Consider the following 27277-nt stretch of genomic DNA (forward strand, 5'->3'; position numbering starts at 1 on the left):
GGCACAACGTGGTACTACACAAAAAGTATGCTACTCTAAATTCGCTGCGCATAATGAACCGTAATGTTGCTGGGATTCACTCACTGTATTTCATTCTGTCAAAATTATCGTCCAGTAGTGTGCAACACCCGAGTCACAGTCTTCATGTTTATGCCATGTGTGCGGCCCTAATACTTCTTTGTAGTATACGGCACTACATGTTCTCTCTAAGTAAATGGAGATTTAAACGATTAAGTAGTATAACTTACATTAGACATTGCTATTGTGTGTACACTTACTAGTTCCACTGCAGTATTACTACTGTAAGGGTGTTTACACTGACAGCATCAGTACCGGTAGTTATAAAAATATATATATATATATATTGAATTAGACATCACAAACAGATCAACCCAAACATTCTAAAGTTACATTAATGGCTACTTTTGCTATTGTCCAATTAGATTTTTACAATTCTACTCAATACTTTGACAAGATGAAAATGTTTATTTTTAGTGTTGTTATTAGTGAGCTATAGAGGTGATTTGGATAATCATCCTCGCGGACATTAATTTAAAAAGTCTACAAAGCGAGCCAAAATTGTTTTTTGTGAAGTATTGTGCCAGCAGCCTTGACCTTGTAACCAACAAATTCTAATTAGTTCCTCTTTGAATCTGGATATACGTCCATCCATCCATCCATCCATGCATCCATCCATTTTCTAACGTTTATCCGGGGTCGATGTCCCCCGCCTCCCCCGGAACTTGAGCAAAGTTCTGTTGGAGGTGGGAGTCTGACAGAGGATTATGCCAGACGTTCCCAGCAGACCCTCACAATACGTTTTGGCCTGTCACGTCGGACCGGCATCTTCCCCCAACATCGGAGCCAACTCACCACCAGGTGGTGATCAGTGGACAGCTTCGCCCCTCTCTTCACCCGACTGTCCAAGAGATGCGGCCGCAAGTCCGATGACACAACCACAAAGTCGATCATCGAACTGCGATCTAGGGTGTCCTGGTGCCAAGTGCACGTGTGGACACCCTTATGCTTGTACATGGTGTTCGTTATGGACAATCCGTGATGAGCACAGAAGTCCAATAACAGAACACCGCTCGGGTTCTGATCGGGGGGCCGTTCCTGCCAATCACGCCCTTCCAGGTATCACTGTCATTGCCCACGTGAGCATTGAAGTCCCCCAGCAGAACGATGGCGTTCCCAGCGGGAGCGCTCTCCAGCACCCCCTCCAAGGACTCCAAAAAGGGTGGGTACTCTGAACTGCTGTTTGGTGCATAGGCACAAAGAACAGTCAGGACCCGTCCCCCCACCCGAAGGCGGAGGGAGGCTACCCTCTCGTCCACCGGGGTGAACCCCAACATACAGGCGCCGAGCCGGGGAGCAATAAGTATGCCCACACCTGCTCGGCGCCTCTCACCGTGGGCAACTCCAGAGGGGAAGAGAGTCCAACCCCTCTCAAGAGGACTGGTACCAGAGCCCAAGCTGTGTGTGGAGGCGAGTCCGACTATATCTAGTCGGAACTTCTCGACCTCACACACCAGCTCGGGCTCCAGAGAGATGGCATTCCACGTCCCTAGAGCCAGCTTCTGTAGCCGGGGATCAGATCGCCAATGTCCCTGCCTTCGGCCACCGCCCAGCTCGCACTGCACCCGACCCCTATGGCCCCTCCCGCAGGTGGTGAGCCCATGGAAAGAGGGACCCACGTTACCCTTTCAGGCTGTGCCTGACCGGGCCCCATGGGTACAGGGCCAGCCACCAGGCGCTCGCCTTTGAGCCCCACCTCCAGGCCTGGCTCCAGAGGGGGGCCCCGGTGACCCGCGTCCGGGCAAGGGAAAACCGAGTCCATAGTTTGTCGTTATCATAAGGGGTCTTTGAGCCGTGCTTTGTCTGGTCCCTCACCTCGGACCTGTTTGTCATGGGTGACCCTGCCAGGGGCATAAAGCCCCAGACAACTTAGCTCCTAGGATCATTGGGACACACAAACCCCTCCACCACGATAAGGTGACGGCTTCCAGGAGGGGTCTGGATATATGTGCACGATGAATGTTGAACAAAAATGTTTCCACTTTTAATTTACTGGCGCTCCACTAAAACTGACTGTGAATATCGACTTTTCAGCACTACCAGTAGCCACCCGGTGTCCTGGTCTAGTTAATGCCCTGCTGATAAAGAGAAATCCTGCCTTATCTTCTTTGTCGTCAGCAGCAGACTACACACACATGTACATGCACAGTCAAACACGTACACACACTCTCTCTATGCTGCAAGCTTCAGTGTTGTCTGACTGCTACATCAGATACTATTGACATCTTTTTCTGTCTTTCTATTACACACATACACTTATACTGTGCAATATAAAGTCAGAAGCTAAAACATTATGTACAACTGTACAGCAACAAATGGGATCCAGTACAAAAATTGCATCAAAATAATGCTGAGTTTTGGCAATATTTGTATGATTGTGGTTGCAGTGGTGAAGAACTGCACAGAATTATACTAACAGATGTTTGTAATGGATACACATCTGTTTGTCAATAACAACAAGGGTTGCAAAATTCCTGTCACTTTAATGTTGAAACTTCAGCTATCCATTTTCTTGCACTTATCTGGGGTCAGGTTCCAGGGGCAGCAATGTAGGTAGAGAATCCCAGAGTTCTCGGTCCCCAGGTACTTCATCCAGCTCTTCCACGGGCATCCCGAGACTTTGCCAGGCCAGCCGACATACATAAATAATGTCCAGGCTTCACTTGGTTTCAAGGGTTACGTAACCCTTCATCTTAGCTCTCTACCCCTAAGCCTCACTGAGAATTAGGACACCCCTTTGTTCTCGTGAATGCGCAAAATCGAGGGCACAGTGGTGAAATGAGGGCTAAAATACAGAATTGGGATTGGCCCCTTGGTTTCAAGGAGTATGTAGCCTTTCGTCTTAGAATTGGGACACCACTTTGTTTTCGGGAATGCACAGACTGAAAGCGAAGGGGTGAACCTGGAGAGGACATTCCACCCTTTTCCGACTGAGGACCATGGCCTCAGATTTGGAGGTGCTTAATACGACTTACTGCCGGCAATGCGAAACGGACTCTTGACACCGGTCGTACAGGGACCAAACAGCCCGTATCAAGGGGGAAAGTTGGCAACTTTACAAGTTGCATTTATGCGATTTAATGGGAATAAACCAGAAATCTACTAAATTTAAGAGTACTGGAAGTTTTCCACCCCTTTGTAACCCTAAGCAGAACCGAGTATTATTTAGTATTTTTTTGTTTGTTTTTAAACAGCTCTTCTATTGGATTGTGCAGGTGTACCCAAGAGTGTAACTGTCGAGGCAGCTTCATTCATCCCTTGCATATTCAGTCTGCTCCTCATAAGTGAACAAATCCAAACTGATCGCTGTTCAATTCCCTCCCTTCTCCCTGTCATTCTGGTCCTCGCCTTTGTCGTTTCTGGAAAAACCTGTGTCTTGTATCTCGCCTTGTCTTCTTCCTTCACATGTCCCATGTGCAATTTCCCTTATCTGTTGCAATCTGCCTATTTGCTGCTCTCTACCCTCCGTGCATGTCAATGTTCTCTCTCACTCCGTCCCTCCCCTCGTTCTATCTTTCCTCCTCAGCATGGGCGTTCAGAGTGTTCATGGGAGGGGATCAATGTAAGTGTTGTGACATCCTTCCTTTTCCCCTTTTGTCTCCTCGTTTTGATCGGACGACATCACTTAGAGGTCGGGCCTTCACAACCCCCACCCTCCTCACCTTGGTTTTATAGTCTAGTTGGTTGTTTTAAGTGTACACTGGGCACATTAGGAATAAGCACACATTAATATGCAATAATGGTTGGGGCAATGTAGATTTGTATTAATCCAACATCGCCATCACTTCTCCCCTCCACTCACCTCTCTCTAACACTGTCTCGATGTCTTTGTGTGCCCCGTCACACCGTCCATACTATTCTTTTCTCCCCTTTCCTCCTCCATCCCTCTCTCCTCCTCTCTCCAGCTGTCTATGGAGGACACCACGTCCATCCTGCCGCGCCTCAAGAGGAACTCCAACGCCTACGGCATCGGAGCTCTGGCTAAGTCTTCTCTGTCAGGTGTGTCAGGTGTGTGTCTGTGCTGTGACCGGTAAAAAGACCCCATGTTGGCTCTGTCCCCCCCACGGACGCTGGAGTCAGCATGGTACCCGAAATGGGTTCCCCTTTTATCAACACCGCCCCCCCCCCCCCCCTTTCCTGCTCCCCCACACTGTGATAGTCAATGACTCAGCGTGAGTCATTGGCGGAATGAAATCAGCCTGAAAAGACAATAGACACATCACTTTGCTGCTTGTTGCTCTGAGAACAGGTGAGTGGTGACGTGAAATATAGAGTAATTTTGTGTCTGTGTGTTGTACTGAATTTTAATCAGTTTGGATGTTTTGACTTGTGCAAAGTGTCTTGTTCACTGGAGTTGAATCAAGTGCAGTCAAGTGTTTTCTTTCAGTGCAGTGTTTTTTGGTTTCATCCAGTGGCGTTTTAATAGTGAAAACTGGTGGGGCCACAACCACTTAGCTAGGTTATATACCAGGAAAACCCTGTTACTCACTAATGCATTTTTTTTCTTCCAATTCGCCTCTCAACGGGATAGTGCTGAACTACTCAGACCAGTGTAATTCATTATGAAAACATACATTTAGCTCGTGAGCAGCTGACATATTTCCTGATTCTTTTTCCTGGTTACGTCACTTGGTTTGTGTGGCATCTTACTGTTAGGCAGAATTGGTAAAGTGGGACAAAATTGACACACGACCACAATGGTGTTTGGATGTCAAACGGGGGACTGACAGCCCCAAACAGAAACACCATGGAAATTACTTAAAAAAACAAAACAAAAAAAAACGAGACTTATGCAGATTTGGAGACATGTTCATTTATACAGTGGAACTTCTAAGGTCAAATGCAATCAATTCAGGGACACAAATCTCCAATCTGTTAAATCCCATTGAAAATAATTGAAATAGCAATTTAAAAGTAACATTTTAACATTCTGAGAAGTCATACAAGGGGGAAAATAAATTAACTACTGTTAATATTAAGATATAAAAACATAAAATACTCAAGTGTGAACTTGAACAAAGGTGTAATGAGATAACACATGGTGGACACTGAAGTCTTACTGTGCTTTGAATGTGAATTTGCTTATGTACAGTACAGTATATTATTCTTCTCTTGCTAAACTACACTGTTCTATCTTCTGGAATAAGTGTTGTGAAAAAGTCCCCCAAAAGATAGACACCCAGTTAAGCCTTTGATTCTCTGAACTAAGGTCTCTGAGGTTTTGGGCAACTTTAGAGAGCTGCTTGAGATGCAATTGTCGCCTAGCTAAAGCTCATGTGGCTGCGTTTTTGAATTTGGATCTATAAAAGCAAATAGACTCCTTCAGCTAACTCATGCATGAAAAAAATAATGACAGGGGGTTGGAAGTCAGAACGTGTAGTCGATCTCTAATCTATAGAAAGCCGTTTGAGCAATTAGTCGGTATCCTTGATATCCACTTTAAGGTCCATGTACTACTGTGCTCTTTCTCTTCACTTGTAAGACAAATCTACACACTGGTAGAACGACTGTGTTTTTTTCCACTACTAATGCCACTTTTTCCTACTACTATTATACAATTAAACCTCACTAGTGATTTACTGCGCTGCATTAAATAAACGACTATTCCCAACTAGTAGGCATGTGTCATGCAGTAGTAGCCACCTGGACTCTACTCGTAGCACCAACATTCCCAATAGTAATTTTGCCTCACTTGTCACATAATTGTCCTACTAGTGTGCCACAGTTGTCCTACGACTGCAGCAGAAATGTCATAAAGCAGTAAAAGGCGCTAGTGTAAAAAGCATTATTAGTAAGATACAGTTGTTCTACCTGTGTGTCCTAGTTGTTCTACTAGTACACTGAATTTTCTTACTAGAAAGGTCAAAGAGCATACTACTGTAGTACGTGGAACTTAATACTACTTATATCCGTATGCTCTTTGTCTTCACTAGTAGGACAACTTTGGCATACTAGTAGTATAGTAATTGTAGGATATTGTAGGACTCACGCAGTTTACAATGGCATGCTATTAGACTAATAGTGGCATCAAATTCAAGAACATGACTAGTAGTATTAGCACAGTTTTGGCTCACTGGTCTCATGTAGTTATCATACAGTAGTAGAAGGCAGTAGTAGAATGTTATTTGTAAGAAATAGGCATTCTACTAGTGCACTGAATTGTCTTGCTAGTGAGGAGAAAGAGGATCCTAGTACATGGACCAGCGGGATATCAAGGATATCAAATAGATTCTCAAGGCTTTCCACTTTAAAACCTCCGCTGACACTTTAGTAAAGTCGTAATTACAGTAAATATTTGAAGGAAAACACAATAAAAAAAAAAAATTGAAAGCTTCGTATGTCGGGGCTGTCGTAAAACAGGAAAGGACCCCCTGTATTCTTCCTGAACACGTTGGTCAAATTGTACGACCTTGGGGGTGCTCACCTTTACAAGTTCCACTGTATTGAATCACTCCTCTGTAGTCAACATTGACCGCACAGCCCTGTCAATTGGTAGTGGTGTACCCACCTGCAACTAACGCCACTAGTGGCCACTGGCTTGATCTAGTTGTTTTCTGCAGTGCAGTTTATTTGAGTGCAGCGCAGCTGTTCTACTGCATGGACATTCACAAACATTCACATCATTTATTCATCTCATCCACTCGCCTCCATCAGAGAGCATACAACAGCCAGGGGTATACGGTATTATGTGTCGCCGTACAGTGTGCCAGTCACAGGGAAGTCAGCAGCTCAGATGTAATGCGCCCGTCAGCTTGGTTGTGGGATATGAATTCCTCCCGGTGGAAACAAATGTACTCCGGGGAATGCTGATTGACAGTGAGGAGACAGAGCACGTTCCAACTTAGCTCTGGCGCTAGCGTGTCAGCAGGCCCACGACTCATTACTCATGCCAAACCTGTCACATCACCCCAATTAACCCGTTCGAGCCTGTGATGCACATTTGACAGACCACACTCATCCATCTCACCCCCTCCTTCCTTCCTTCCTTCCTTCTTTTCTCCAGTCTGCTCAGGCCAGGATGGCTCAATCTCATTTAAACACGTGAATGTCATCTCCATAACCTTTGTCATTCATCTTTTCTCGTAATCCATGTTCATGAACACCCTCATTTAACCGCAACTGCTTGAAAAGTAGGCTTTGACTGAATAGTATGCTTAAATATCTCCATGTGAAGCTGGTAGTGTATCTTAATATTGTATATGAGCATATTAATACAAATTAAAATTAAAATGCGTATTTGAGATCAAATTAATTCACCCTTCACATGTGCAGGCAATATAAAACATTTACAAGCCCATAACTCATTTTCCCCATATTTGGGAGATTTTGTAATGGTCCAATAAAACCAAGATTGAACTATTTGGCCATAATTCCAAAAGGTACTGTATGTTTGGCGCAAACACAAGACTGCTCATCACCAAAATATCACCATTCCTACAGTGAAGCATGGTGGTGGCTGTTTTTCTTCAGATGGAACTGGGGCCTTTGACAAGGTGGAGTGAATTATGAACAGTTCGAAATAGCATTATTTTGTTTTTTTTTAAATCACAAAAACCTGGCATTTGAAAAGGGGTGTGTAGCCTTTTTATATCTACTGTATCTGAATAATCTCCATAGCAGAATCAGATGATTTATTCATTCAACAATAAATTCAGGTACACAATGAGACTTATGAGTATTATGAGTGTACTGTAGTTTGGAGAGGGGTGTTTCTGATCTAATTCTAATTTAGCTCGACGAGAGGGGGAAATATTAGGTGCGCCTCTCGGTATGATGATTAAGTAAGTGGCTCCAAGATTTTGGCCTTGTCAGTGAGATAAATAATGTGACCAAAATATTACAAATAATGGTAAACAATGTTAAATGAATGCCTCTCTGGCATGTGTCGTTCAAAACCAAGCAATATTTTGCATTGGATCTTTATTAGATTAGCCTGTGGAGGTGTACATAATGAAGTGTCTGGCGAGAGCGTGTAAAAACATCATATCACTCATACTCAAAGACATAACTTGCTACTCAATAACATCAAATGAAAAAGCAATATATCAGTCTAACCCTACAGGCTTCACATATTTTGACAGCCCATCAGAACATGTGCGACCAAACGATCACACACACTTGGAAATAACGCTTCTATCCTTTGTCTGCCCTTCCCCCTCTTTTGTATTTGTCCACGTCCCTCTTCTCCATTTTCCCTCTAAATTACGTGTCCCTGAACTCCTCTCTTGCATCACCTCCTCCTCCCGAACTCAACACGTCCGTCCGTCCTTCAGGTGTGAGCCGCACCATGAAGGAAAGAGTAACCAAGCCCACGGCCATGGCCCAGGGCCGCGTCGCCCATATGATTGAGTGGCAAAACTGGGGGATGGCGACGGTAGGCGTAGGGGGCATCCCCCAGTCCCGCATCACGACCCAGGAGCGGGAAAAAGAACGGCGGCTGGAGAACGACGCGTACAGCGACCTGAGCGACGGCGAGAAGGAGGCCCGATTCACCGCAGGTTAGGAAACACACCCACTGACGAGGGCAAAGTCCTTTACGGTGCCTGTCAAGTGCTCCTCCGCCTCTTCTTGGCATTTGTGCCAGTTATTCAGCCAATTAAGCTACAGGCCCTGCGTGCCCTTTGCTGTCTAACCTCAGGCATCCTGCAGCAGTTCGCCATCTCCGAGGCTACCCTCCTGGCCTGGTCATCGATGGATGGCGAGAGCCCTCGGTCGGGATCCAACCAGGGCAGCGTGGCGCATCTGAGCGAGGTCAACCAGGAGAGCATTACCAGTCGAGGTAAAGTTTGCACAGAGCAAAGTTTCACAAAGGCAAATATCCTGCAGCATGGCAGTGGAAGAATAAACAGCACATTTGGATAGTTTAGCCTTCATGCAAGAGTCAGCCTTAATTAGCTTTGTTGTGGTCCTTACACACTAAAGGTTTATGATGCTTCATTTGCATGAAATTATCCCATTATTCTTAAATCAAATACACACAAAAATAACAAGCTCCAAGTTTAAAAATTGTGGCTGTGTTTACTCTGGGGTCCAATTAATATCTGCCTCTTGAGGACAAGCAGAACACAGTGTTTATGTGTCGCGCTCATATGATGTGACACAACTCATGATTCAAAATTATGGTGCTATTAAAATTCTGGGGGGAGAGTTTTATGCTGAGTTTTTGGATTTCCTGAGCAAACTTACTTTCCTTGAGTCTTGTATGAAGGACAATTGAAAATATTTCTATTGGAAATAGAAATAGTAATGTACAGTATACACTAGGTCCTCAGTTTCCTATGGCGTCGGCGTAATCAAAGTTTCTACCTTTACTTAAGTCGGAATGTGCATAGTCCATCACTAACTTAGGGTAACACAGTAGTAAAGTCAGAATTACAGTATATATTTTGATGAAAAGCGCATATAGGCCATGAATAAAAAACAATCAAATGAAAAACAGTAAGTTTGACAATAACTGAGCAGTCACTGAGGACCTCCATTATTCATCTTCTTCTGTTCTGAACAGTCCACTTAAAATTGATTCAGTGCCCTGAGCATGAAATAACGTTTTGTCTGTTTGACATTTATGCTCTGATTTGATGAATCAGAAGTTACTCACCAGTTACTCTCTTTGAGAAGATTTTCAGTAAATACTTTTACTGAATTAGTTATTTGGAAGATTATTTTTACTTGAGTCACTGAAGTAACAGTTCTCTTGAGTGCAATTTTTGGCTACTCTACCCACTTCTTCTTACTACTTGCGTACTAATCCAGTTTTTCCTCTGTAAGAACGGTAATCCAAGTATGTGTACTCTTTTAAAATAAGCATTCAAGCTTGACTCTTTTCTCCCGTTTGTTCTTTCCTGCAGACCAGATCTTGCATCACTCCTCAGCCGAGGTATGGCCTCACACTTACGTCTCCCAGGGACACTACTGCCTCTCCTCCTCGGACGCTTGGGAGCCCATCAACGACGACCCGTCCGGCGTGGCGTCCACCCCGGCCGGCTCCTACCTCGTGGGGACCGATGGCTACGACGAGCAGGCAGCTGCTCACTTCTTGTCGCAGCAGCAGCAGCAGCAGCAGCAACAGCAGTTTAACCTCCAGCAACAGAGCCAACTGCAGCAGCTGCAGCAGATCCAGCAAATGCAGCACTACCAACAGCAGCAGCTCCTGCAGTATCAACAGCAACAGGCGAGCACGCATGGGCAGTGTTGTTGTATAGGAATATATAGTGGAGCCTCGGTATTCGTATGCCCGAGGTTTCATAGGATTTGGTTTCTGACCATTTTTTCCATGTAAATTTTGTTTCAGTTTTCGTATATCCACTCAGTTTTTGTACAAAAAAAAACAAAAAACAAAAAAACTGACGCGGCCATTCATTTCTCGGTGTGTTTATCCGAAGCATTTGGTAAGTTGATTATAAAGGGTTCAACAGACGGCAAGGCGTATTACACAATGCAAGCTTTTATTAACAACTCAAATGACCCTCCCGGTCTGCTCTGCAAGTTGTCTTGTCTGTCAGAAGTCAGACCTGCAAAATAAAAGCACACACTATAATAAAATAAGTTTCTTGACACTTTTGTGGGCTACTTATTTCAGTCACACTCGATAAGCACAAAATAGTTACGAGTGCGACTACTGAATAAGCCACCATAGTGCCAAATAAAGTGAGATGAAACTGTTATATACAGTACTAGCCTGCTTTTAGTGTCAGACATTTGATAAAGAAGGCTGGAAACATAAGATTCAAGAAAGACCTTGTATCTAAGTACAAAAATGGCTCCCTCTCTTGCCACCTTCTTATTCCATATGCCATCAAAAGTCTTCAATACAGGTCAAATCGATGTAAAATGTTCAATTATCTACTTCATTAGTCATTTATATTTATTCAATGTTATTCAATATAAATTGTATTTTTTGTTAATATTTTTTAGCGTCTGGAACAAATTAATTAGATTTACATTAGTTCCTATGGGAACTATTGCTTCGGCTTTCGTAAAATTCAGTTTTAGTCAGACTTTGTGGAATTAATTAATCACAAAAAGTTAGGTTCTACTGTATACTGTAGTATACTATCGTAGACTGTAATAGCAGAAATGAAGCACAAATACGTCATTACTGTAATAAAGTAGATTTTTCATGTATCATGTATCCATCCACCTGAGTATTTATTTTGACTTTTACTCCCTCCTTACAATTGAGTTCAAAGTGACGCATTCTGACAAAAGCATTGTGATTCTCTTCCACTGAAGATGGTTTACATTGCAGTGTACTGTGTGGCTTTTACGTGCTTGTCTGTATGGACAAAACGGGCTTTGTGTATCTTTCACAAGCTCTCTGCTTGTCTCCTCGCTCTTGCTTTCTAGTCACTGGAACACAGGCTGCACAGCGCCAACCACTCCTTGCAAGCGACACCCAACAGCACCATCCACAGCCTGGTCCACCAAGTGCACCCGCCCCTGGTGGATCTTTGGAACACAGGTCAGATGGAGGCCTATCAGGTGGAGGCCGGAGGCTACATGGGCACGGCGGCCGTGGTGGAACAGGGCCTCTGTGTCCCCACCGGGGAGGAGCTGGTGGGGAACGAACACTCGCCGCTGCTGGAGCAACAGGAGGAAGAGGAGGATATCAAAGTGAGGTTACATAATGATAACTTATCTATTCATCCATCCATCTATCTGTCGATCCACCCACCTACACAACTCACCGACCAACCTACCTTTCTACTTATCCCTCCAGCTACCCTTTTATCAACCCATTTACTGATCTATCTATCTATCTATCTATCTATCTATCTATCTATCTATCTATCTATCTATCTATCTATCTATCTATCTATCTATCTATCTATCTATCCATCCATCCATCCATCCATCCATCCATCCATCCATCCATCCATCCAACTAACTAATCTACGTATCCATGTATCAAGGATGGAGAGATGACACTGTGTATGGAGCCGGAGTCGTCCACGTTGACTCCACCCACGCATCCCGGGGACGCCTCGTGCGGCAGTAGTCCGGGCCAACTGCCGGCGTCGCCAATGGGCGAGCAGAGGGCCTGCGACGCCACGCCGGCCGGCCTCGCTCACACGCTACAGGAGGAGGAGGAGGAGGAAGAGGAAGAGGACGCTGGGCAGCAAGAAGAGGGGCCAGTCGCTTCCATGGCAACCAACTGACTTCCTGGTTGTCATGTGACTCCTCCATAAAAACTGACCAGGAGTCAACCGTTAGTAATACAATATCTATCTATTATTCTGTTGCTTTTCAGGTATCAAAAAAAACAAAAAAACAAAAAAAAAATTTTCTGGGCAAGATGGACTCTTTGGAAATTGAGAAATAGGACTCATGCTGAAAAGGAGACCTGATGGAACAAACTTTGTAAGCCTTACATCCCAAAGGTAAACACATGACGAGAGGATGAGGAGCTACACGGACATTACCATCAAGGATCAGGAGGGAGGGGGAGGCAGTGTGGGTGGGGTGGCGGGGGGGGGGGGGGGGGGGGGGGGTTGATACATGCATGCGACCCCATCAACCTATAATAATAATAAACTAACATAAAATATTATAAGAATAATTTTGTAATAATATGAGTGGGGGAAGGAGCAGGAGTTAAAAAAACACGTTTAAGTCTATAATATTACCAACTTCCTTCAGTGGAGGGAGGAAGAGAAGGAGGAGGAGAGTGTTTACGTTAGAACACTGTATTCCCCTTTTGTACTTATTACTTATTCATTAGGATTAATGAATTATGGTAACCCCCCTGACGATGAACATGATGAAAACTTCTATGTTGCCGATCTTGCTGACACACGCACAAACACACACACACACACACACACACTGCACAGATAAGGATTGTACTGTAAAGATAAGTGTGCTTCCTACTCTGTCTCACTGTATGCATGTTCCTATGGCGTACCTGTACTATACAGCACTGTATAGACTTTGCACTGAACCATAGTGGGGGGGCGGGGCGAAGGATTTACAGTGGGCTTGTAGCGGGGGGGGGGGGGGGGGGGGGGGGGGAATGATGGAGGGGGGGAAAAATAATAAATAAAAGACAGAGCTCTCTTTTTTGCACTGATGCAATCCAACCTATCAGAGGTTGTCTTCTGGACTGTTGATGTTGGCCGAGTCCCCCTGTTGTGAGCTTTCAGTAACCAAAACGCAGCCACTTGATAACGCCAACCTTCACATAATGATGATGACGATGATTACTATTTGAATGTACTGGCCTCAACCAGAACGCTTTCCAAGGGATTTGTGTGTTGAGATGGAATTCACTGTTGGCTCATCTGTTCTGCACCACCACAACTACAAACACTCAGGTCCAGAAGTATGTGGAAATTGATATCTTTTTTTCAAAAATGATTTTGCCTTTTTACACCACCTGTTTGGTTTTTGAAATAAAATAATTAACATGTCAAGTGTAGACTTTGAGTATCAAGGGAAAAATGTTAGGTTATCTTTCGTGGAGAAGAGACAGGCCAAGCACTTTGAGAAAAATGAGAGATACAATTTAAGAAAAACGCTTGTCTCCTTACATGCAAAAGTTGCATGTAAGGAGACAGTTCACAAAAAACCTGATAGCATCTTGCTTTGGATCACAGCATTGCAGTGCACTAAGATAACTGTACATACAGAATTTTCTATACATTTTATGCTTGGAGTTGGTTTTTTTTGTTTTTTTGTTCTTCAAATACTTTTTTTGTTTAACAAAGTGTGTTTTAATACATTTGTGTTTAAAGCATGTGGGGGGTAAAACAAACAAACAAAAATATAAATACAAAATACACTTTTTTATATGGTCTCTCCATATTGCAAATGTTTACCTATTGTGGGTGGTTTGAATGAAAAGCTTCTTGTCTGAAGTTTAGAGTCCATGAACATCATTAAATTGCCACGCCTTCACTTGCTGCTGGTTGTGTAGCTCTTGCTGCTCTATAGGGTTGAGATCAGGGTACTGACTTTGCTATTGAAGAATGTTACATTTCTTTGCCTTTAAAGTGTGGATGGGTGAGTACTGATACCAGCTATCGGTCCGATACCAGCCTTATTTCAAGGTATCGAGCACACACATACCAAACAAACAAACAAACAAAATCCAACACTGAGTAAGTCCTCCTTGACAATAGTTGGGGCTACACTGTGGTGGTTTGAAACACTGGCAAATCATGTGTGTCAGAAAGAAAGAAAGAAAGAAAGAAAGAAAGAAAGAAAGAAAGAAAGAAAGAAAGAAAGAAAGAAAGAAAGAAAGAAAGAAAGAAAGAAAGAAAGAAAGAAAGAAAGAAAGAAAGAAAGAAAGAAAGAAAGAAAGAAAGAAAGAAAGAAAGAAAGAAAGAAAGAAAGAAAGAAAGAAAGAAAGAAAGAAAGAAAGAAATTAAAGCAAGGTCTTTGTTCACAATTATGTCATTGTGTTGACTGAAATGTTATGTATCAAAACTACAAGTGGTATCGTAACTCGGTATCGGTGAGTACTCAGTGAATACTCGTACTGGTATCGGTCTGAAAAAAAAGTGATATCGAACATCCCTACTTTAAAGTACGGAGCCCCCCTGGTGCCAAGGTATGAAAAAAATAAAATTCATTGATAATCGGTTCCCTCAGTTTAGTAAACTGTACCCTCAGTTTAGCAAATGTCTGGGGCTCCGTATACCTACGTATATCTGTCAAGTGAAGTAAATTCTATTTGTATGTTATATTCTTACTCGTGTGAATTCTGTGTATAAATTGTCATGTCGTGATATATACTACATCCCATTTTTTCAACTGAAAAGCAATATTGCTGTAGTTCGAGGGGGTTGATCATTATATAGCAGTACTAGCAGGACTGGCTACAATTAGCCTGCGTGTTTCCTAAACACAGTACTAAACTGAGGGTACGGTTTACTAAACTGAGGGTACGGATTACTAAACTGAGGGTACAGATTACTAAACTGAGGGTACAGATTACTAAACTATTATTAAAGTCATCCTGTGACGTTTGACAACAGTCACTTCATCAATACCAGTGACTGCCTCTAGCTCGTTTGCCACGTTGTGGTATGCTTTGGATCATCTTCTCCATACTTTTCTCTTCTTGTCATTGTAATACAAGTTGACATCGGTTCTATCTGTCCAACATTTTTAGGAAAATCTGCCTTTCCTGTGCATGAATGCCACCAGCGGTGTATTATTTACATTCATGAAGGCATCTCTTGACCTTACATTTTGACTATAATGCGCATAGCTTCTTCAGATGTTTGCTGATGTTGTGAAAAGCCACTTGAGACAAGGCAAAGAAATTGAATATTCTTTCATGGCCGTATCAGATCGCAAGCCTAAAAGCATGCTTTTGACTTGTGCAAAGGTGAAGGCAACTAATCCAACAAATAAGCAGCAAGTGAAGGCCTCTCCAGGGAGGAAACTGTCAATGGTTGCTAAGTATTACCAAGAGTGTAACATTTATAATGATACATCTGAGTCTCTGAAAATTGTCTTATTTCTGGGGGGGGGGGGAAAGTACTGTATTTCCTCAGTGGTAAATGCTATTTCTCTTACATGAAAGCTGAAAGTCAACAGTTCAATCTCATCATGGCTGTTTTATTGTGGTGGTGTATAAAGCCAATAATCATAAAAATGCTTCTGGACCTAAAACACATGAACATTCAAACTGTAACCAGCAATAGGCAGGCACAAGGCTGGCTTGCCAGTGTCAGCTTGTGTTAAATAGATGTAAATAGTATTTGAAAAACACCTTGGACTCACAAATTTATCATACAGTATTCAGTTTTACAGTATTCAGTTTTTTGCTGTTTTGTTTACAATTGGATTTTTATGTTCTCCTTAACTCACATATTAGGCCTGCATTCATAATTTATGTGAAAGTTCCTTTAGACTGGAGATGAAAACATACTTGTGTGGGTCTGCCTTGTACCTACGTGTGCGGCTCAATCAGCCAATCAGGGAATAGATGAGGCGGCGCTAAAGGCCTCTTCCTTGCTCATGTGTGATTATTGTGAGGCAGTTGGTTGTGTGCTGACATATTAGCATTTTTTTATTCATTTTTTTTTTTTTTTGCATTCAAAATATTTTTCTGCAAAGAAAGGAAGGGATGGCGTGCAGTTAGAGACTTTCTCTGCATGGAAACCTGTCTCTTCTCTGTTGGGGAGCATCCTCTCCTCATGTTGTTGATTGTGTGGGAAACTTAAGATACAGTATACTGTGTGTGTGTGTGTGTGTGTGTGTATATATATATATATATATATATATATATATATATATATATATATAAATTTACTGACTCGAATGAATTGATGTATTGATGGTTTCTTTATGCAATGGTGGGACTATATTTATTTTTCTACTTGAAATCCCTGAAGCTAGAATAGGTGTCATAGTTGTAAATTCGTCGGGATTGGCGCACATGGACTTGGCGAGGGATTAAAAGTTGACTTTTAGCGTTGTTTTGTCCTTTGTGACGAGCAGGAGCGCTCGCACTCCGAACAGAATGTCTTTACACAATGGCACATATTCCTTTATTTCTTGAGCAAATAGGGAGGATTAGCTTGTACAGAATCTGATCGTTTTATGCGACACTTCTGTGTTTCTTTAAGGGTCTCTTTATTAGATGCTGCTTTAGTTCTGTATTGACTCACCTCAAAGAGGCAAGCAACATGCATTGGCCGAGGGGGGAAGGGGCAACGGCACTGCTTCTTCTTTTCTTGGGTTGGGTGAATTCCTACTTTGATTTTGTTGATCCAAATCTCAATGAATGAATAAATAAGAAGCCACATTTCTTTTGGTGGATGTAAAGGCTTTAAGGAACACGTCTCTCTCAATCTCTCTCCTTTTGTATGAGTCCACTGCCGCTCAACCCGCTTCCTTTGTATGTGTTTGTGTGTATTTCTATGTTTGTGTCGTCATGTCAGAAGTATCACTGCCCAAAAAAAGCTTGGAAATATTTTGAACCAAAGGATTTTGGAGGCTATCAGCAACATACAATATGGATCATTTGGAAGCGCGCTGCATCGGAAAAACGAGGCTTCTGTGTGAAATTACAGTCCATTTCTGTAAAAGTGTATAAAAATTGGCACTCACGCATGCTTAATGGACCTTTCTTCCTTCTGATCTCCTCCTTTTTTCTGTTCATGTCTTCATTTGTATGTTTTGTTTCCCATTCTCTTCCTCCTCCTCCGCCTCACTCCTGCACGAACGAACCTCCTCCCACCACTCCAACTCCTTTTCTCGTCTCCTCCTGTGGAGCAAATAAACAGACAAACCAAACGTCTTGTGCATATATGTGTGTGTGTGTGTGTGTGTGTGTGTTTCGGTCTTCAGTCTGAAAACGGGTGAAGCATTTCAGTCCAGGATATATATATTTTTTTTAATTCACTGCCAGCCCTCCTAGTTAACATTGATATTTGACTTCAAAAGTAGTCAATGGTAGTGAATGAGTTAATGCATCAGTCGGAACAGGATACTGAATGAGAATCAGTGTTAAACAGTCAACATGTGTCCGACAAGAGCCTGACAAACGACCGTGCGCGGCTGCAGGCAATTAGGATACTCTGGAATATGATTTTGTGCCTTATAGCGCTATAGGCACAGCAATTGGCTCGGCTAACATGAGCATGTGTGTTTATTTCTGTCAATTTCTTCTCAAGTGTTTGAATTAACCAATGAGTGACAAGAATTGGTTTACAACAGTTGTCCCTAACCACTGGTTTGCACCCCATTTGGTACTGTGCTGCACCCCCCCCCCCCCCAAATTCATATTCCCCATTCTTTTCTTACCCCCAAAAAAACATATTTGCGTTTTTAATTCAGACAAATAGCACTTAATAAAAGAGAATTTAAAGACTTACACTGGTTTTATAAAGTGTAATTACTACCGATTCATCGGCCGGCTGTTTTAATCAGCTGATGCTGGGCATTTATTTATTTTTTTTACACATTAACACATGACAACATACGACAAAGATAACCACTTAAAATTGATTGATTGATTGATTGATGAAGATTTTCATCTCTGTTGTAAAGTGAAACAAATATCCAACCCCCCGCCCATCGGATGCTGGTCCGCGATCGCCTACAAAAAAATCCATATTAGTTGGGCCCTAATAATTACTGTAGATAGGCAGCGTGGCCTACTAAGTGACATCAGGAGCTGGATTGGGGTTCGCCAGTTAGTCTACATGTGAGCATCTGGCTCCAAACTGTGGCCTACATCAGCTCCTCACGAGTGTTCTCGTTTTGTATTTGTGTGTTTGACTGTCTTTTTCAAAAAGTGTGAGTGTGGCTCTCCTTGCCCACATGCGGAGGTATTACAGTTCCTTAATTCCTCCATCTTTTTTTTTTACTTCACTGCAGCAGCGTATCTGAAGCTCTCTTGTAACTCAAATTTTAGCTCGCGACTGGAAAAATTCGTAGGTTGGCTCACTCATAAGTCAAGGTACCACTGCACTAGCACTAGTAATAATGGGTAGTGCGTGCTTTTGTTACAGTGGAACAGCATCAATATCATGTAAAACCGAGTGGCTACCCTGCAGTGGAAAAGGGATGAGATTTTCGTCTCTGTTTAACTGGGGTCGCACCTGGTAATCGATCAATCGACTATTAAAAATTCTCTATTGTATGAAAATGATTGTTTATTAAAAATGTCTGCAATCAATTGAGGCAAAATGGAGAGCACTGTTGATTCACTCTCAACTAGTTTGCTGTCTGAAGAAGTCTAACAGCAATGGAAAGTTCCGCCACATCCGCACAGACCTTCGCTGTGGCACAACTCCTCCTGGCAGTATTGTTCTTGCATGGAAATTCGAGTTCAGAACATTCAGTAAGACATTCAGACAGTCCTTAAAAAAAGCAATATATAGAATACCTGATTGTTAATTTAATTTTGAAAGGTTAAACAAAATATCAAGCCATTTCTTGAGTAAAACTGCTTAACAACAAAATAATTGAGAGTCAATGCTCCTTTCTTAAAAGTGTTGATAAATAAATAAAATAAATTGGTCATAAATGTTTCCCCATTTATTATTTTTAAAAATGAAAGAGCATTATAGGCGATTTTAGGGCAAATCATACATTTAAATTAATCTCAATCAGTAAACATTAAATCCTCTTCGAGGTTGATGTAATTAAGTCTATATTAATATAGTTTGTCATTGTCATACAGCGCTGCCAGTCTTTCATCGAGCTTCTTGGTGACAATAAGCAAACACTGACGCAGATCTGCATAGTGTAGAGCCACTTATAGAAGGACATAGATGTCAAAAAGGGCTTTAGAGTTTGTAAAAGACACAGGAAGGCACCTGAGAGTTGAAGAGTGAAAAAAAAAAGTAGAAAAAGTCGGCTCGCTGAGAGCACAAAGTTTGTGACCCGACTCATTCTTCCTAGATGGGCTCATCCGACTCCTCGCTCTCCTGCTCCTCCTGCAGGGAGGACAGCGTAAGGACGGGGCCAGCGGCGGGCGAGCCCGGCGACTCAGTGGGCGAGACCGAGGTGGACAGGGACCCCGGCTCGTGCGTGCTGGTTGATTCGCCGCCGCTGGCCGGGGACGGGGCGTCGCGGGCGGGCACCCCTCGGGAATCCTCCTTCCTCGCCGGCTCGCTGTCCCTCCTGCTCTCCTCGCCCCAAAGGTCTCTGTCCCACGTGGGGGAGGAAGGGGCGGACGAGGGCGACTGGTGCTTCTTGGATTTCCTGCTGGCGTCCCGGAAGCTGGCCAACGGAGGACGGAGCCTCACGCCGCTGCGAGTCGAGCCTTCGATGGCTTTCTGTAACTGTGACCACACCCACAATAATTGTTGTTAGCAGAGGTGCAAAAATTACAATTACAATTACTTGACAATAATCAATTATCAAATTAATCAACAACTATTTTGATAATCAATTTATTGTTTAGAGACCTTTTTTAACTTGTCCAAATTCTCAGAATTTCAGCCTCTCAACAGTAAATATTCTCAGATTTCTGTAGTCCTCCATGAAAGCAGACTGATTATATTTGTGGTTCAATAAAAATAAGACACTTGCAAACATCTGCTTTTACTTTTAAACTTTTAAAACAATTATCAAATTTTTTTTCCTATTTTTCGACATATTACGGACCAAACCTTTGATCTGAATCTGAATCATAATCAATTTGTGTTTTTGCATTTTCTGGGAAGGAAATAAAATGTTTTTTTTAAATCCAACTCATCGATTAATCGAAAAAAACCCCCAATGTTAATTGATTATTAAAATAACATATACAGTAATAGTTGCAGCCTTAATTATTAGACTATGTTTCACATGATGTAAAAGTACTGCTTTAAAATCTCATACAGTCAGGTCCATAAATATTGGGACATTAACACAAGACTTTCAGCTTTAATTTGACGGTATTTACATCAAAGTCAGGTGAACGGTGAAGGAATTATAACAGTTTGTATAGGAGCCTCCCACTTTTTAAGGGAGCAAAAGCAATGGGACAGTTGGCTGCTCAGCTGTTCCATGGCCAGGTGAGCATGCAGGGCGGCCAAAGGAATTGGTATTTATTGATGATGTGACTGCTGACAAAAGCAGCCGGATGCATTATGAAGTGTTTTGGGCAATATTATCTGCTCATAAAAAGCCAAATGCTTCAGAACACAATGGATGGGGCGTCACAGTGCAGATGGACAATGACCTAAAGCTTACTGCGAATGCAACCGAAGATGTTTTTTTAAGGCAAAGAAGTGGAATGTTATGCAATGGCCAAGTCACTCACCTCACCTGCCTGTCCAGACTTAAGGCTGTAATTGACTGCAAAGGATTTGCAACCAAGTATTAAAAAGGGAAAGCTTGTTTTATGATTGTTAATCTGCCCCATTACTTTTGGTCCCTTAAAAAGTGGGAGGCATCTATACAAACTATTGTAATTCCGACACTATTTGCCTGATTTGGATGTAAATACCGTCAAATTAAAGCTACAAGTCATTTTAATTTTTTCGTTTCATTTCAAATCCATTATGGTGGTGTTTAGAGCAAAGAAAGATGACAATTGTGTCCATGTCCCAATATTGATGGATCCTACTATACATTTAGACAAGCATAATCATGTGTATGACTATGAAATCTGTCCAGGTACTACTAAATCCTCATTTACTGTAGCTGAAGTGACAAAAACATGGAAAAAAAAGGACTCTTACCTCTTTGAGTGCGACCACACCCACCAGCTTGCCAATACTGGTGACGTAGGCGTGACTAAGACCCAGCAGAGAGAACAGAGTGTGGGTCTGAGTAACAACAGAGAGGAGAAGGAAGCCATCCCGTTAGTGTTAAATGTATTGGAATGTGACAACATTCTGCTCGTGTGGCTGCTCTTAAACACTCTCTCTGCAGTTACTAACAATGTATTGCTACAATGTGCTACATACAAGTCATATGGCACATAATACATAATATATACAGTGGGCACAGAAAGTATTCAGACCCTCTTAAATTCTTCACTCTTTGTTATATTGCAGCCGTTTGCTAAAATCATCGTCGAAGGCAGGGACCTTGGCGATCCGATCCCCGGCGACAGAAGCTGGCTCTAGGGATGTGGAATGTCACCACTCTGGCAGGGAAGGAGCCCTAGCTGGTGTGTGAGGTCGAGAAGTTCCGACTAGATATAGTCGGACTCGCCTCCACACACGGCTTGGGCTCTGGTACCAGTCCTCTCGAGAGGGGTTGGACTCTCTTCCACTCTGGAGTTGCCCAGGGTAAGAGGTGCCGAGCAGGTGTGGGCAAACTTATTGCCCCCCCGGTTCGGCGCCTGTACGTTGGGGTTTACCCCAGTGGACGAGAGGGTAGCCTCCCTCCGCCTTCGGGTGGGGGGACGGGTCTTGACTGTTGTTTGTGCCTATGCATCAAACAGCAGTTCAGAGTACCCACCCTTTTTGGAGTCCTTAGAGGGGGTGCTGGAGAGCGCTCCCGCTGGGGACTCCATCGTTCTGATGGGGGACTTCAATGCTCACGTGGGCAATGACAGTGAGACCTGGAAGGGCGTGATTGGGAGGAACACCCCCCCCCCCCCCCCCCCCCCCCCCCCCCGGTCAGAACCCGAGCGGTGTTCTGTTATTGGACTTCTGTGCTCATCATGGATTATTGTATTGTGAGGGTCTGCTGGGAACGTTTGGCAGAATCCCCTGTCAGAAGGAGTTTCAACTCCCACCTCCGACAGAACTTTGCTCATGTTCCGGGGGAGGCAGGGGACATCGAGTCCGAGTGGACCATGTTCCGCGCCTCCATTGCTGAGGCGGCCGACCGGAGCTGTGGCCGTAAGGTGGTCGGTGCCTGTCGTGGCGGCAATCCCCGAACCTGTTGGTGGACACCAACGGTGAGGGATGACGTCAAGGTGAAGAAGGAGTCCTATCGGGCCTTTTTGGCCTGTGGGACTACTGAGGCAGCTGATGGGTACCGGCTGGCCAAGCGGAATGCAACTTTGGTGGTCGCTGAGGCAAAAACTCGGGTATGGAAGGAATTCGGTGAGGCCATGGAGAAAGACTTCCGGACGGGTTAGAGTAAATTCTGGTGCACCATCCAGCGTCTCAGGAGGGGGAAGCAATGCACCATCAACACTGTGTATAGTGGGGATGGGGCGCTGCTAACCTCGACTCGGGGCGTTGTGAGTCGGTGGGGAGAATACTTCCTCAATTCCACCGACACGCCTCCCCATGATGAAGCAGAGTCTGGGATCTCTGAGACGGGCTCTCCTATCTCTGGGGTTGAGGTCACCGAGGTGGTTAAAAAGCTCCTCGGTGGCAAGGCCCCGGGGGTGGATGAGATTCGCCCGGAGTTCCTAAAGGCTCTGGATGTTGCGGGGCTGTCCTGGTTGACACGGCTCTGCAACATTGCGTGGACATCGGGGACAGTGCCTCTGGATTGGCAGACTGGGGTGGTGGTCCCCCTTTTTAAGAAGGGGGACCAGAGGGTGTGATCCAACTACAGGAGGATCACATTCCTCAGCCTCCCTGGTAAGGTCTATTCAGGGGTGCTGGAGAGGAGGGTCCATCGGGAAGTCGACTCCGCCAAGGCTGCCCTTTGTCACCGATTCTGTTCATAACTTTTATGGAGGCGCATAAAAAATTTCAAGGCGCAGCCGAGGCGTAGAGGGGGTCCGGTTTGATGGCCTCAGTATTGCATCTCTGCTTTTTGCAGATGATGTGGTTCTGTTGGCTTCATCAAGCCATGACCTCCAACTCTCATTGCAGCAGTTCGCAGCTGAGTGTGAAGCGGCTGGGATGAGCATCAGCAACTCCAAATCTGAGACCATGGTCCTCAGTCGGGAAAGGGTGGCGTGCCCTCTCCTGGTCGGGGATGAGATCCTGCCCCAAGTGGAGGAGTTCAAGTATCTTGGTGTCTTGTTCACAAGTGAGGGAAGAATGGAACGGGAGATCGACAGGCGGATCGGTGCGGCGTCTGCAGTGATGCAGACTTTGTATCGGTCCGTTGTGGTAAAGAAGGAGCTAAGCCGAAAGGCAAAGCTCTCAATTTACCGGTCGATCTACTTTCCTACCCTCACCTATGGTCACGAGCTGTGGGTCGTGACCGAAAGAACAAGATCCCGGATACAAGCACCCGAAATGAGTTTCCTCTGCAGGGTGTCCGGGCTCTCCCTTAGCGATAGGGTGAGAAGCTCGGTTATCCGGGAGGATCTCAGAGTAGAGCCGCTGCTCCTCCACATCGAGAAGAGCCAGATGAGGTGGCTGGGGCATCTGATTCGGATGCCTCCCGGACGCCTCCCTGGTGAGGTATTCCGGGCACCTCCCATCGGGAGGAGACCCCGGGGGCGACCCAGGACACGCTGGAGAGACTACGTCTTTCGGCTGGCCTGGGAATGCCTCGGGATGCCCCCGGAAGACCTGGATGAAGTGGCTGGGGAGAGGGAAGTCTGGGCGTCCCTGCTAAAGCTACTGCCCCCGTGACCCGACCTCAGATAAGCGGTAGAAAATGGATGGATGGATGGATGTTTATCATAAGTTTCGACAATGCATGAATGCTGAAAATTACTACCAAAATATTTTTCTTTAAAAAGAATAAACTCAAATAATAATAAAAAACTAAATAATATTGTAAAATTATTTCACAAATGTTCACTCAAAACAATAATAGAAATGCAGTAATAATAAATTTAAAATGTAATAATTTAATCACATCCGATGCATTTATCATATTGTATTATTGCATAAATATTACAATTAAAATAATAAGCAATAAACATTAGACGTTAGAAATGTCATTAATCGGGGTTCCATTCTATTAAGAATTTTGAGAAGTAGCTTCTTTCTATTCCTCAGGTTTAAGGGACATTCATACTTTTATGAAATAAAGAACAAAAAAGTTCAGTGGAACCTTGATTTACGAGTTACAAGCTCGTAACTCAAATGACTCCTCTCTATAATCCACATGGAAATTAATTGAAATGCCATTAATGTGTTCCAACCCACAAAAAAACACCATGATTGTTTTTGTTATGTACTTTCAATGAGAGAAAAATAGCACCGTAGCGTATCGAAACATAATAAAACAGAATTTAAAAGAACGAGTTTTAAATAGTGTAATTACTGTCTGTTAGGAGAAGCCAAGTCACAACAACAACAGCTTTAGTGTTGGATGTGTGCCTTTAAGGGGCGTGGCCTATTGAGTGACGTCTGGGACACGGCAGGCTAGACTTCGTCTTAGCTTCTGATCGCAAGTTTCATCTTACTGTAGCTTCTTGCGATTGCGCTCATTTTGTATTTGTGTGTTTGACCGTTTGTCCCGTTCAATGAAAGTGCATCGGCGACTATTGATCTCAATTTTTATTTCCACTTCACTTGAGCGGAGGGCTATCTAAAACTTGCTCATAACTTTAATTTTGGCTCACAACACAAAGCCAAAAATTGACCAAGCGATGGGCTCATTATTCAAAAAACTCACTCCTAGGTGAAGGTACCACTGTATTTTTGGATTTTCTCATGCTGTTGCTCACCTTGTGCAAAGACGTTCTTTCCACCAGCTGGAAGGGGGAGGGGTCAATGCGAATCTGCTCCATATCCATTGGCTTATCCATTTCTGTCTCCTCCCAGGCTTTGATCTGCATCGGCCAATCACAGTGCTGCATTTATCGAATGGCAACTTTTTTCATTCATTCATCTTTGGTTCCACTTCTCCTCACTAGGCTTATTAGCTAATAATGCTAGAGGGTTGCAGTACAGTACCTCCTCTGGGGACATGGTGTCAGTCAATGTAGGGGGAGCTGTGTCCTGGAGGGACAAAAAAGTACAACCAATGTAAGACTTCTTGAACACTAAATGGCGAGGTGGTGGCGTACCTGCGTGTCGGTCTGTCCAGTCGACGAGGATGACGAGAAGAATCTCTGAAGGGTCCTCCTAACACATGGTGCTTTGCGCTTATCTGAAGACAAGAATGTATGGTTGCGAAGAAGTATCATTTTACTGCCAGCCCTCGCCGTTAACATGGATATTTGACTTCTAAATCCATCAATGGCAGAGAATGAGTTTTAATGAATGAAATGTTAGGCAGGTTACACATATACCGAGAATCAAGCCAAATTTGAGCGCCCAATTGTAGGCTTCCCAAGTCATTAACCACAATAAAATAACAATGAGAACAGTTTGCAACCGCAATGTAGTTACCAGACCGGCTATTAGTTAGCCCAGATTCTACTATTTATCCTTATACTACTAGTCTTTCTTCTACATTGTATATTTGGGCAGTCTGGATACCCTGTGGCACCATGCTGCCACTCACAGGTCTGTCTTGGTACTACAACAGGCATCTAATTTGGGAGCGGAGACTCGTGATTGTTGGTTATGTGTGTAGTATGTTGTGTTGGTCATCTTGAGGACACCACACACGATAAAGCCAACTGCACATCGAGAGACATGGCCAAAAGCGAATGAACTCGATATTTGGGGAAATACAAAAAAGTCGGCAACTCTTCGCTACACACCAAGTAATTGATTGATTGATTGATTTTATTTGGTGATAACACAAAAAAGAGCATAATGTCACTTTCTGACATATCATTACTGAGGATAAATATAAACATAATAAAGCCCATGGGCTTATTTCCATGAACACTGCACATCTAACCTGCATGCTGCAACGAAAATAATAAACAAACAAAAGAATAAATAAATGAAGAAACAAATAAATATAAATGTAACAAAATAAAATCCACAAATAGGTGACTCTGCAGCTGATGAACCCTGAATATGCGGTATTGTACTGCATTATTATTATTATTATTATTATTATTTTTAATTGAACCGGGATTATCAAGGAAGAAGCAAATTGCCATAAAGACAATAAACAGGTGAAAATCGAGGTTGACACATGCGAGGAAAGATGTTAAAAATTGCACTTTGCTTTACCTGAGCTTGTGTGATTGCTGGATGGCTCCTGAAGTTTGGGGGACGGGATGGGCCCATTACATTCGTCCAACACTGGTGCACTCTGATAATAAAACAAACGATCATATTCCATCTGCATCGCCCGGCACCGTCGTGAGCAGTCGCCATCGTCCTCACCTTGTGTGCGCCTTCGTCGCCGCCCTCCTCGTCCACGAAGGTGAACGACTCCCAGCTGATTTTGGAGACTAGGCCCGGTGAACTCTGACCTCTCTCAAAGACCCGCCTGGCTGGCGAGACCCACCAGTCGATGGCGGCTTGGAGCTCAATCCTCTCGATGGAGCCCAGAAGAATCATGGATTCTTTTGGTGATGCAGGTATCAATGGAACAGTTAGGCACGAGGTGTACAATGAGTATTATTATCTATATTCTTTACATTTAGGCTATGCTGTACAGATGCTTGTGGCCCAGAAAATGGGATCAGCCTTACCGCATGTATTAATACAATGACCTACACACAGACTGCCCAATGACTGCGTAACGAGTGACTGAAGAGTCAGGATATGCAGGAAGGCGGAATTTAAAAACTGGAATGCAAGTTACAGAGCAGAGGACAGAGCACATATACACATATGTCATTCACACTCGCATTCACACCTATGGACATTTTCAAGTCTGCAATCAACCTAAAATGCGTGTTTTGTGAAGACGTGAATAAGAAAACCCGCACTATCTTGCGGTGAACATGCCACAATTAAGCCGTGTGGTCAAAACTCAGATTGAAACCACAACCCCAGAACTGTCAGGCAGATGTGCCAATAGTCCACCGTGGTGCCAAAGAAAATTCTATCTAGGACAATTTTAAAATCCCAGT

General features: G+C 43.6%; 2 protein-coding genes across 10 annotated transcripts in view; one reads left to right on the forward strand and one right to left on the reverse strand.

Moving 5' to 3' along the window:
* The window catches only part of fam131bb (family with sequence similarity 131 member Bb), a 30156-nt gene extending 17632 nt beyond the window's left edge, over window positions 1–12524 (forward strand). For 2 of the 8 annotated variants that reach the window (XM_061776749.1, XM_061776750.1), the window contains exons 3-9: window positions 3605–3640; window positions 3984–4086; window positions 8352–8576; window positions 8717–8857; window positions 9927–10249; window positions 11425–11691; window positions 11991–12524. In XM_061776749.1, coding sequence (XP_061632733.1) covers window positions 3605–3640; window positions 3984–4086; window positions 8352–8576; window positions 8717–8857; window positions 9927–10249; window positions 11425–11691; window positions 11991–12236 — 1341 coding nt within the window. In that variant the 3' untranslated portion in view covers window positions 12237–12524. Of the gene's footprint in view, window positions 1–455; window positions 3641–3983; window positions 4087–8351; window positions 8577–8716; window positions 8858–9926; window positions 10250–11424; window positions 11692–11990 lie in introns of those variants that run through there. The other 6 variants (XM_061776751.1, XM_061776752.1, XM_061776754.1 and 3 more) reach the window with 4 other exon arrangements.
* Window positions 12525–19062: 6538 nt separating this feature from the next.
* Window positions 19063–27277, reverse strand: part of clcn1b (chloride channel, voltage-sensitive 1b) — a 45105-nt gene continuing 36890 nt past the window's right edge. For both annotated transcript variants that reach the window (XM_061776745.1, XM_061776747.1), the window contains 7 exons: window positions 26583–26764; window positions 26427–26508; window positions 25361–25443; window positions 25248–25292; window positions 25019–25123; window positions 21213–21299; window positions 19063–19826 (listed from right to left, as the gene is read on the reverse strand). In XM_061776745.1, coding sequence (XP_061632729.1) covers window positions 19440–19826; window positions 21213–21299; window positions 25019–25123; window positions 25248–25292; window positions 25361–25443; window positions 26427–26508; window positions 26583–26764 — 971 coding nt within the window. In that variant the 3' untranslated portion in view covers window positions 19063–19439. The remainder of the gene's footprint in view (window positions 19827–21212; window positions 21300–25018; window positions 25124–25247; window positions 25293–25360; window positions 25444–26426; window positions 26509–26582; window positions 26765–27277) is intronic.

This window comes from Phyllopteryx taeniolatus, chromosome 6 (assembly GCF_024500385.1).
Source record: "Phyllopteryx taeniolatus isolate TA_2022b chromosome 6, UOR_Ptae_1.2, whole genome shotgun sequence".
NCBI classification, from domain to species: Eukaryota; Metazoa; Chordata; class Actinopteri; order Syngnathiformes; family Syngnathidae; genus Phyllopteryx; species Phyllopteryx taeniolatus.